General features: G+C 38.9%; 1 protein-coding gene across 3 annotated transcripts in view; it reads right to left on the bottom strand.

The window, feature by feature from the left end:
* Positions 1–5987: 5987 nt before the first annotated feature.
* Positions 5988–12408, bottom strand: part of LOC112966499 (fatty acyl-CoA reductase 1-like) — a 157779-nt gene continuing 151358 nt past the window's right edge. For 2 of the 3 annotated variants that reach the window (XM_026066697.1, XM_026066689.1), the window contains one exon: positions 11021–11288. In XM_026066697.1, the coding sequence (XP_025922482.1) occupies positions 11126–11288 (163 nt within the window). In that variant the 3' untranslated portion in view covers positions 11021–11125. Of the gene's footprint in view, positions 11289–12408 lie in introns of all 3 variants that reach the window. The other variant, XM_026066681.1, reaches the window with a different exon arrangement.

The raw sequence follows: 12408 nt of genomic DNA, 5'->3' as shown, positions 1-12408 counted from the left end.
TCCTTCCCAGCAAAGTAAAGGGGAGACTATAAGCCTCTGATGTCCTTTTCCATGGCAATTTAATTAAAAAATCTGAATTGAAAACTCAATAAATGCAAAGACAATAAGAGTTTACAATGTATTTTTTAAAGAGACAGGCTTGTATCATGTATGTTGGGAACATGTGGCTCTTACCACCCAGGCAGTGAGAAGCAGCCATTTGACTGACTTCTCAAACTAAATATAAATTCCCATTCTTTTCTTTACAGCTGCTGTCTGGTTAGTTAGTTATGCATGTGAATGACTGCTAGGTGCCAGAACTGATTTGCAAGGTTTGTCTAAGGAGAAGCCTGCCTTTCTCAGAGCCTCCTGTTGGTGGCTGCAGTCATGATCATTGGAAGTCTCTCTTGCAATGCATGGTGTGACTTTGAATGCCATTGGGACAGAGGACAGTGGTGTTTTGGAAATATGATGCTTTCTATTTTCTGGGCTACAATTAGGAGATGTGGGGTCGGGTCACAAATAAATGGGGTTGTATGTCCTGCACAGCTCCTTGGAGGTTCCTTACCATCGTCTGCTGAGGTAGAAAGTTGCATTTCTGAACCCCAAAGAAATCTAAAAGGGTAAGGGCTGGAGAGTTGTGTTTTTTCTTGTCCCTCTCTCTGACACTGCAGGATAAAAAGTTATCTGGGTCCAAAAGAGAAATGCATGTTTTCTGGCTCCCCTTCCTTCGCTCAGTCTGCTTGGATGTAAGAACTAGTCCAAGGTGCCAAGGAGTTCTGGGAGGAGTTGTTCAGATGTGTTTTGGGACATGACACTGCACAGAAGTACAGACTATCCTGTGCTCTGACTTGCTGATGAAGGAGCTGACTTTTATCTGAAAGCATCATACCTGGGTTAATGCTGTGCTATCCCAAGCCTAGGGTTTACTACCAAGGGGCTAAAGGCTCTTTTAGCCTTGGGTGATATAATCAGAATCACCAGCTGGGTGGCCTCGTTCATTTGAAGCATGAACAGTGTAACTATAGGGCAGATAAAACTTTGGATATGGAGGTGCTCTCTGGGTGGCTTCCCAAATTAATCATTGCTTACCATTAGAAAATGCAGAACTTTTGATGTGGCTTTTACATCTAGGGCTGGGTGAAGCTAATGTAATTAGCAGTATATTGTGTGCTGTTTCCCTGGTAGGAGAAAGTCACCCCTTAACTTGCAGGACAGGGAATTAGAGGAGTTTTTATCATCAGGTCACTTCTGGCAAGAGAAGTTGGTCAGCCCGTGCTCCTCTCGTGGCTTTGAATGGGGAGGTGGGTTGATCCAGCTGAACCATAGACAGCTGTTGTTTCCTTTGCTTGGGTATCCCATTCAATGCATGAATGCTGGAGTCCAGAAATCCACTTTATCACTGTGCCATAGCACTTTTTGGTGTCAAATAAACTCGATTCAGGCAGTTATAAGCGGGACATGTGGAGTCTATTCTTAATGAACACTGATAACTTCTGATTATCAACTTAGCTGAGGAAAATAGAAACAATTGGCTGGGATCCCTTCCCCTGAGAACTGATGCTTATTCCACTGTATAAGCTACAGTATATCAGCTAAGGATTGGTACGCCTACATCACATCAACCCCCCTGTTTTATTTCTTTCAGAAAATAAAAAGTAATATGATCTACCTAGTTTATTTAATTGATCATTTGGCTTGATAATGCTATGTCATCAGAATAAAAGCTTTAAATATGGAAGGCTGCAGGTTGACCTTTCTAATTCTTTGTTCTTTAGAATAAATTTGAACTTTCTTGCTGATGGTTTCAATTCATTGATGCATCTTAATGGAAAAATGATTTTTTTTCTCCCTGCAGATCACATTTAGAATAAAAAATGGAAAACAATATTTTAAGAAAAGCTTGGTTAACAAAATGAAAATGATGTCTTTGATGTATGCTCTGGGTTTCACAATTTGAAATTATTTTCATTTAGGGAAGGCTTATGATAATGCTAGCACTCTTTTTCTTGCATTAAACTTTTTGCTATATTGCAAGGAAGTGGGAGATGATTACTAGACACTACTATTGCTTTACGGAGGACGACCATCATGAGGAGCTGGTAGGGCTCAAAGGCTTATCATCTATTTGTGCTTTAAAAAAAGACAAAGTGAAACAAAAAACAAAAAGAAAACCAACATCCTCCACTTTTATTATTGGACTAGGAGATGTAGTATAAATCTTGCAAAGCCTAGAGCAAGACTGTGAAAATGCAGTTCTGATGAAAGAGCATCATTATAAAGCCAAATACCTAATGCCACTGAAGTGCTTAAAGAGAAGCATGACAAATTATTTCTGTATAATTTGAATAGCATGGGTCAGATTTTATTTCTCTTTCTAAACCTGGTTGGGCAACATTGGAATAAGGTTGTGGTGGTGGTAACAGTAGCAGGAGGCTGTTGGAAAGGTTGATAAAAAGCTACACCTTGTCTCCAGAGTCCTTCAGTGCAAACTGGGGCACCCTCTTCTTTTTCTCCTTGCCCCTACTTTTGCTTTAACCTACATCAAACAACTATAGACCATCAAGTTAATATTGTAGGAACTGAAAAATTTCAGGCACAGTTCTCCACTTCTGTCACAAACCCTTCACAGTCAAACAGTGAAGAGTCAGCTTCCCTCTAATCTTGGCCCATAGACCTCCTCAAGGGCCTCGCTGGAACTTCCTCTCTTTCTTCCTCTTCTCTGATACAGAACATTGTATAATAAAAGAATAATAATCAATACATTTATAGAGGGGTGTGTGTGTGTGTGTGTGTGTGTGTGTGTGTGTGTGTGTGTGTTGGGAGCACAGACCTGTGAGGAGAGAGGAAACTTGGGAGCTGCTTTGCTTATAAGAGTGTGGAAAACATGAGCTTGGGATAGTGGAAGTTTTATTTGGGGAGGAATGGGAAGAGGAAAACAGCCAAACTGATTGTTGTGGCAAAAATATGCCTTTCAGGAATGTAATGGTGAATTTGGCCCCTAGTCAAATTCCCTGGCCTTCAGCCTTGGATTAGACCTGCAGAATCTGGGGCACCCAGGCTTTTATATATGTATGTTTTATATATGTGTGTGTATATATATATATATATATATATATATATATATATGCACACACATGCATACACAGATGTTTTATGTGCACTTAGCCTGTGTTGTTTTGTTGCAGAGAGGTCAATATTGGTATTTGCTGGCACTCTATGTGCTCTACCATCCACAAGACCACTTCTACCAGTGTTTAGAAGAAATAGCCCAGCTGGTGATAAGTAACAAATTGCTTGCATGAGTGTCTGTTTATATGGCAGAAAAATACCTTTCTCTTCCAGAATTAGTCATATGTGCCAATTGCCACCTCAGTCTTCATAGTTTTATTCAGAATCGATCCGGTTGTGTCTTGTCTTGTTTGTATCAAAGAGGTATTCTTGTTTTTCAATCCAAAAAAAAAAATCCTTTGGGGAAAATTTAAAGGAAATGTGTTCATGGTTTGTCAAAATGAGACCAACATGACAGATTTTTTTTTTTATGATAAATATGATTTTTGGTAGGGAATTAGTAAAATATACTTAATTTCTGACTCCTGAAAAAACTATTTTTATCGATAATACTTGGTAAAAACACATCATAGTGTGTTTTTCGATAAATGCTGCTCTTAAAAGCTAGCAAAATTTTAAGTTTTTTTTTAGTTTTAGGAAAATAAATGTTTTTTTTTTTTTGTAGAAAGTGTTGAAGAGAAACGGAAAAATACTTGTCTCTCTGTATCCACCATGTCCTTCCCCCCTGTCCCCTAAATTTAAAAACGGTTATTGTTAAAAGGGCATTTAACTTCTAACATTTAAAATATGCCAAAAAAAAGCTAAAGTTCTAGTCACTGAATATGTGTGCTTTTTAAAACAGGAGATGAAATGGTTCATCTTTGTACAGAAATTAAACCAGCTCTGGCTACTTTTTTCTATTAAATTAGTTTTCTGTTATTTTAGCTGGTAGTGCATGGTTTGCCACTATTTACAGCATGCTTGCACCTTGATACCATGCTGTTACACTTAATTTTAATGACAATCAATAGTAAACCCTCCCCCCCTTGCCCCCTTCTCCTTCCTCCTCCTTTCCAGAAATACATCTATAAAGGGATTTGGCCCTACTGAAATTAGATCTGGCCTCTTTCCCTGCTCTCCAGCATTTTGTGTGTAGGGGTGTGTGTTTGTACATGCATCCATATGTTCCTCAGGAAATATTTAATTGCCAAATGTTGTGACAGTGTTGCATCCCTAAGTCACTCGACCAGTTCTGTCTTGAGACATATAAATATACACACACACATTTATACAAGGTATACAATATATATATTTATAGAATTGAAATTTCCTGCAAATCATATTATTGCAGGGAATCGCAGTCACTGAAATTAAAAGGGAAGTACCAAAACATAGCAAAATTCCAGTTTGTGCTCAGTACTCAGGGTGATTGCTCCTGCTCTGCTCCTGCTGAACACTGCTTTAGTGATCATAGGTGTCACAAGGTATTTCTCTCTTTCTTGCTCCTTTTCTTTTTAATAGAAAAGGTTAAAATGAGCTACCTATTCATGAATCTTCTTCAGTGTATGGGGCAGACAGCACTGCAGCTGGTTTGCCCGGCACCTTAACTTGACAACTATTCTTTGTGTGAAAAACCTTATAATGTGAAAAAACATATTTTTTGGTGTGTGACTAAAATTTTTCTCCCTCTACTCCTGCAGAATAGTGGAAGAGGGACTGGAGTAGTGGCAAAGGCAAGAGCCATAACTTATCCTGGGTGTGCAAAAGTGGCTTCTCAATGGTGGGAAAGGGGACAAGCTCCAGTAGGCCAGCTAAGTGAGATGAGTGTGGACTGGTGGTAGGTTGTGCTCTGCATATGTGTTTGAAAACAGAACGGCTGCAGGAGCTAAGGGAATGTATTGATTTCAGGCTCTTCCAATGTAGGTAACTAGAAAAAAATTACTAGGCTAAAGCTTTAGTGTTAAAATATAAATGCTTTTTTTCTCCTGAAGATCTGATACACTGACAGACCTCCTGAACTCAGACTTTGAGGCTGTAGCTTTGCTTTGGCAGTTGCAGATTTTTGACTGCTGAAGTTCCCAACCAAGATTTTTCATCAAAAAAGAGATTTCAGAACAGGAAAAGGTAAAGCGTTCTACCTGTAAAAAAGCTCTTTCTAGTTAGTCCTGCTATTTGTCAAAGTGATCTCATTATCTAACTTACTGTGCCACTACTTCTAAATGGCCTCGAAGACATTTCATGAAGTATGATATTTGTCATAGAGTCAGGATGTTTTTGGCAATCCTGAGAATTGCTAGATTAAAAGCATACCCAACAACCTGAAGAAGTATTACATGCGCTTCTTGGATACACACATTAAACAGGATTTTTTTTTCTCCAGTTTGCAGTAACATTCTTAAACTCTCTTGCTGTATGGTAGGGTCTTGAAGTAAAAACATATCGTATTTCTTCGGACTTTAAAATCTCTCTATGCCAGAGGACCATTTTGTAGTTAACTTTACTCCAAATGTAAAATAAAGTCCATAACTCGTAAAACTAGGAATTTGGGGGAAAGGATCTCAGGTGCAAATGTTATGTTGTTCAGGAAATTACTTTGGTTGTTACCAATTTATCTTGGCTGAAGATCTAGCCCTATGCCTTTTGGTGGGACACTGATCAGAGATGCACTCTTCCTGGTTGTAGGTATCTAGATTAAAGCCTCACAGGATTCTTGTTAAAAATAGCAATTTTTTCTTTATTTTTTCTTTCTTTTTTTGCCTGTGCAGCAAGTCTTTGGGGGTTTCAGTTCTGCACAGTCTGAAAGCCAGGCTGCAGCATGGTAAAGATGCAGCCTATGCACAACTGCAATGGCCAGCAAGAAACCACATTTTTTTAGCAGCTTAAGTAAACTGATGCAAAATAGCCATAGTTTTAAAATATTTTGTTTTATTAAATGTTTAAAATAACATAAACTTCATATTAACAATTTTATGGCTGAGGTTCTTATAATTTGTGGCTTTACAATTTTATCAGATTTGAGAGGTCAAAAGATTACACCATTAAATTAGAAACTTTATAAGTAAGATTTATAACATTAAGTTGTTTCGTAGCTAACAAGAGTACAGAAATAGCAGATAGAACCATATAAACTTTGGACAGTGGGAGAATACGTACTTTACCATAAAGTGGGGTCTGCCAAGATTATGTAGGAACAAGAAACTTTTTATAAGCAGTTTCATGTTAATCTGAAGAAAACAACTCAATCCACAGTTTTTTTAAAGCAATAGAGAAAAGTGGGAAAGTACATCTTTAATTATTCTCCAAATACCTTTTTTTTTTTTTTTAAGTCATCTTTAGGTAAGTTTGTACAGCCTTCTTACCAACGTTTAGCACCATGAAATGGGATATTCACCATTTAGCTTTTGTGGAAGGTACAGTATATTATTTACTCTGCACAAGAATAAAGAGCCTAATTGTAATAAAAGTTCACCCGTGCTTTCTGCAATGCCGGAAGAGCAACAGCATGCTTTCAAACATGAAGCTGCAGCTTATTTACAAACCAAAGAGTGCCCCCCTCCCTCTTTTCCCAGTTGCTTATTCATGATAATGATTTGATTATTTAATAGTGCTACAGGTTAGGTTTCCTTTGCATAGGAAACTAGGATAGGTTTTATCGTTTCATCATAACTGAATTAGAACAGTGCATACCAAACAAGGACAGCCTGGCATTTCAGTACAATATTCACTGTTTTTACCATCTTGGTATGTTGTATGAGAAAAATGTGTGCTGAAAGATGTGAATATACACACAGACATAACATATACAACCATATTTTCTTGGAAGATGAAAAATAATAAATTTCCTGAAGAGGTGGGTAATATGCCAACAAGCTGTAATATATCAGTATGTCTGTTCGCCCTGCCAAGGAAGAACTGGGTTTTCTTAATAAAGTTATCTGGGGGAGGGGGGAGGTGCAGCATCGAGAAATTTTATTTTTACAACAGACTTGCTGGAGATAAACAGCCTTGTTTGTCAGTCAAATGGCAGTTTAAACTCAGAATAATTTTAGGGATTTGGGTTTTTTTTGTATAGCTATTTAATAAAAAAAGAGATTCTTCTTAATTGGAAGCTTGATGACTTATGCCCATTGCTATTTGACAATGAAATGATATTCAGTGTTTCATTACTTTCACACGGCAGTTTATAGCTATAGCCTACAGACTAGCATATATGCATAGTATTAACAAAAACATTAGCACACTGGTTTCAGCAGTGTTCCCATGTTATTTTTGTAGCAGCAATGCAGGTTTCTGACACTGTAAGTGGGTAGATAAACTGCAAGTCTGTGGGGGTACGATTACAGCTGATAATCCCATTGCACTGTCTTGTGGCAGATATTTTCTGCAGTGGCTGTGCAGAATGACTGCTAATATTGGTCTCCGTTCTGCCTGCTGCGAGCTAGGGCACAGGCTGGGGAGGGGTGGGGGGACTTTTATTCATGGATTTTAATACAAGAAACCCAACTGATAACAAAATGCTGAAGGGGCTCTTCCCCTGTATGTTTTCCTCTGTAAAAAGCCTGAGTCCTGCTTCAACCATACAGGTATTAAAATCTAATTCGCTAGCCCTCAACCATAATGTGTAATATCTGCTCCTGAGTTTTTCACATAAATATGTGGTCCCCAAATATTGGTCTCTACAGGACCTCTAATTTAACTTAATAATTGTATTTGGGTTTCAGTTTGCCAAAAGGGTGTGTGCATACATGAAAGAGAGAGAGCTGGAACAAAGAAAAAGAAAAGTAGCTGTCACTTGGATTTTTTCTTTTAGATACATTCCCCAAAGCATGAGTTTTTTCAGAGCAAATGCAAATGCACTGAGGAACACACAGGAAAACCCCAAAGGTAAGTCACTGCTTGAGGTCAGAACAAGTTTTAAACCCGGGTCCAGCTTGCCATGATCACAGCCAGGATTGACACCAAAATGCCATTGCCAGGTGTCAATCTCTGTATTGAGGTTTTTCTGAAATACTTTTGCGATTCAGACAATCACCTGAAAATATCTGAAGCCGCAAGAAAATGGTTAAAGATTCAAGTTTCACCACATGTTATGTCTGTGTTAAGGAAAGCTAATAGCTCGATCTCCCCGTAGGTAAGGCCAGAGCTTGGGAGCCAGCTGCGGGCAAGGTTGTGTGGGTTGTGAAAGTCTGCCAGGATAGCATGAACCATCTGCAACATCTATGCTTCTGACATCCCCAGCAGCTCCTGCTGTTTTGCAGGGATGAGTAGTAACTTTGCTACTTCTGTTACCTTCAACAAAATGCTGAAGCGCTTTAAACCATGTCATCACCATTGCTCTGAGTGAAACCTGAAGCATCTTTTTGCAGGTCTGGATTCACTCCAGATATAGTTCAGATACTGAGCAAAGATATGTATCAGACTTGTTGGGACAACACAACCTGTGCAAGTAATTATGCATGCCTATAGGCATATTTGTTGAACATACGGCATGACAAGGATTGGGGGAGGGACGGCAGGAGACTTTACTCATAGCCCAGCAACAGTAGGTTTTGTCTCTGTACTTCAGCCATATGTCGTAGGTGCTCTACTGTCTGCAGTATTTGACTCTTCTGCAGGACTTGTTTTTTTTCCCCGTCATGTGGACAACTGAAGAGTTATGATCCCCTTAGCTGTTGCTTCTCTTTATACATAAGGTAGGCACTTAAAAAGAGACTTCTAGGATATTGGTTAGGATTCTTGCCTTTTTTTTTTTAATTAAGTTTCTTTCAAAATAGTCTGCACTTTTATTTTTGTTTTTAACATTTCATGTGAGAAAAGACTGGAAACTGGCTGATACTTGATTATTTACTTGAGCAAATAGTTTCTAATGCAGAGGACTCCCTATAGAGCCCTGCTTCACTGCCAAGGCTATGCAGTCTCTGCATAGCCAAGTTAGTTAGCCAGTCATTCAAGTATAATGCAGTTGACCTTTGTGATATATGCTGCTAAAGAAGCACTGGACATGAAGTGTCCAGCCCCAGGTGACTGAACCCATTGCTCCTGAATTCACAGGCAGTGACACGTTGCTAATGTGAAATGTACAGCATGCAAACTTTTCTAGAGCTGGAAAACACTTGGCTCACAACTAGTACAGTGAAAGTATGTTTTCAAGTGAAGACCTTAAAAACACTTGCATCTTTGTAAACTGGGTGCTTAACCTACCTGCACATAGGTCTGAAGCAATGTGTGGCAAGCACCGAGGCCTTCACGGGCAATGGCAGAGCCCTGCCATTTTGGACAGTGTGCTTCTGGTCAGGTTCTGCTGCAAGCATCCTTTGGCAACTGCTTGAAACTAGACCTCTAGGGAATACGGAGGGGGGGGAATTAATTCCTTGTTCTTTTAAAAAGACTTTTGAACCAGCTTGGAGACCTAAGACAAAAATATACTGCTGTCATAGTTTGTTGTCTTCACTGCCAAAAACAGGTAAAACTTTTAAAGAATGCCAGCTTTGTAAGTGCTCTGCTATTCTCAGCACTGAAAAGAACCACTCTGTTAATTTTTGGGATGTACTTTTTCAGACAGCTAGAATGACACAAGACTAGCCAAGTTGGATGCTGCAGTTGTTTCAAAAAGTAGTTGTTTTGAAGTCTCATCATCTTAAAGTGCTTATTCAGTTTACTCAAAATAAAAAATATTCCAGTATTAGATTTGAATTTAAAAATCTGCTAGCACGATAAATTTGTTGCTGTTGCGGTAGGGCCATCGTTGCACCAGCTACTTTGAAGAAGGTTCTCTTTCTCTCTCTCCCCACAGGAATTCATACCTAAAACCCACCATTCCAAAATCAGTGACATCTGTCACTAAGTCAAACAAACATCTCCTATAGCTCTGGGCTTTAGTAGGATCCTTGAGGTCCTTTCTAAACCGCAACAAAGGACAAAATGTTTTACCTTCATGGAGCATAATTGGTTTTAAACAGAAGTCAATGAAATCTTTCCTATCCTCAACAAAAGCAAGTTTTGAACCCTTTAATTCTTACTGGCATCAGTGGTAGCAGAATTGGCCTGATTGGATTCCCTCCGTACTACACTCCTTTATACTTGCTTGGCCAGTGCAAGTGACCAACTGCAGGGTGATTTAGCCATAATGAAAGTTTGAAGGGCAGTAACAGGCTGCTTCTGAGCTACAAGGATAGAAATTTTCTACAGACAAATGGAGGGGGGTGAAAAAGGACCTATTCCTCAAAAAAAGCTTCAGAATTTTTATTCAATCTTTTCAGAAGTCTCCTCTTCATCCTCAGAGTAAATACAGCATTTTTCAAGCCCCCCAAAAAATGTTCCAATCAGAAGTGATAAATGCAAGAACAGGGCTTTATAATAGAGGATAAACTGCAAGCTTAACCACAGAGAGAAAAATGCCTCTCTGTAATAAAGCAGCTTGTGAGTGAGCACAGTTAACGCAGATACATGAATTCTATGCATCTCTTCAATTATGGCTTGAAAGTATCAGTCCTCAGTAGCAATCTAAAACAAAAGCTGAAAAATGTTCAGTGTGTTCACTGGCCTATTATAAGTGATTTTGTTTTTTCTCTAAGTTTTGAAAAATGGACAATGTGAAATCATGATTTTCAATAAGGTACCATTTCACTGAATGAGAATGAAGGAATAGCCTCTTTAGGAAGACTTCTCACAGGTTAATTTCCTCAACTGTTTCTTCTCTGATTGCACCCCTTTCTTCCAAGTTTCTATGCCCTTAACTTTGCCTTGCTTAAGGAGGAAGGTAGCATTGAGATAGCCTAGGCAGTACATGGGAAGACAGTGACTTTGGTTAATCCATACTCTTGCACATCTGACTCTGGATTAAAGATTCCAGCTTGACCTGCTCCTAAAGCTTCAGTTATGGCTTTAAAAATCGGCCTGCTCCTATGGAAGAAAGACCACCATGCATTAAAGCATTAGTTAAAGTTAAAAAGGTGAACATATAACAGTGCACAATAAATGCAGGCTGCTGTTGGAGGGAGTGGATTTTCTGCTACTTTCAGGCCCAGATGCCCACAGCTGTGGATTAGAGGAGATGGAGGTCCTTCTGGAAGAGGCTGGGTGCTGATGGATTGCTTCAGTGCCTGAGGGTGCTGGATGCCCTGAAGTAGGAAAGGAACTTATAGCAGAGGCTCACCACAAAGTACCAGATGTTTCGAGCCATCTGTGACCTTGCAATGAAAATGCGCCAGATAATCACTAGGAGGGTGGTGTTGAATGCATATCGGATGTTCCTCAGCCTGGGAAAGAGAGAGACACATATTACAGAGAAACACAAAAAACCCACCCCAAAACCGTATCACTGTATTTCATTTACTGCAGATAATTTTGTAAGAAATCCTTTTTACAAGTGGTCCTTGAGCTTTTTGCCATTCCTATTTTAGTGAAGACACTGAGCCTAGGATGTCTTTCTTTGTCTCACAGTACCATCCTGCCAGGAACGGTGCTGATGTTATGCTGTAGTGAATAGTTAATGGGATAGGTTGAATATCTGTATTCCAAGTCTCTGTTGTTTTGTGTATTCTCCTTTCAGACCAGTGTAGACACTGCATTCATAGTGAGAAGTGATTTCTAAATGATGAACTAGGAAATGTCCAACATGTTCTGCTCTATTTGGGTATACTGGTTATTTTTGATTATGTAGGATCATTGACTGGCTGGAGGATTTTTGCTGGGGCTGATGAAAAAACTTTCCTGTTGGGTGAAACCCCACCTATAGTGTTGGGTAATTACTCAATAATCATCAGTAGCCTTCACTTTTGCAGTGCTGGAGGTTTTGGGGTTTTTTTAACCATGTATTTAAATGGAATTATCGAGTCTTTGAGATGCTAGTCATCTTTGTTTCTACAGTTTCTAATAAGCCCAAGAATGGTTCAATTTTTGTAAGAGTCCTTTATTTAGTTTGTAAACTCTAACACTAACATTATACTTCCTACTTGGACTTTTGAGGCAATTGTTACAGAGGGTCTTATAAATCTTTTTTTAAATGACTAGGGACTTGTTTAGGATTCCTTCCTTTGGCAACTACTTTTATTTGTCTACTATTTACAGTGCACAGCTATGGTTTTCTTAAAAGAAACTATCATCAGGCAAATTCTGCACAAGAGTTTCTCTTTCTCCTCTTGCCTGCACTTCTCAGTAAGAGGGTTGGAGAAGACAAGAAGAGTAGAGTATTGAATTGAACTGGAGAGGGACTGTCTCATTTTGCCAATCTGCATATCCCCCCCCACCCCCCAAATGATTAGAAACTTCAACTTTAAAATGAAATTTAAAATACAATGCATGCTTAAAGTTTTTACGCAATCCCTTTGAATTGCTAAAAGCTTTTAGGAGCTTCATAAATTCTAAATCTGACTTTCA

This window comes from Apteryx rowi, unplaced genomic scaffold, assembly GCF_003343035.1.
Source record: "Apteryx rowi isolate R43461 unplaced genomic scaffold, aptRow1 scaffold_1031, whole genome shotgun sequence".
NCBI classification, from domain to species: domain Eukaryota; kingdom Metazoa; phylum Chordata; class Aves; order Apterygiformes; family Apterygidae; genus Apteryx; species Apteryx rowi.
The sequence above is the reverse complement of the archived record's forward strand: the minus strand, read 5'-3'. Positions and strand labels throughout refer to the sequence as shown.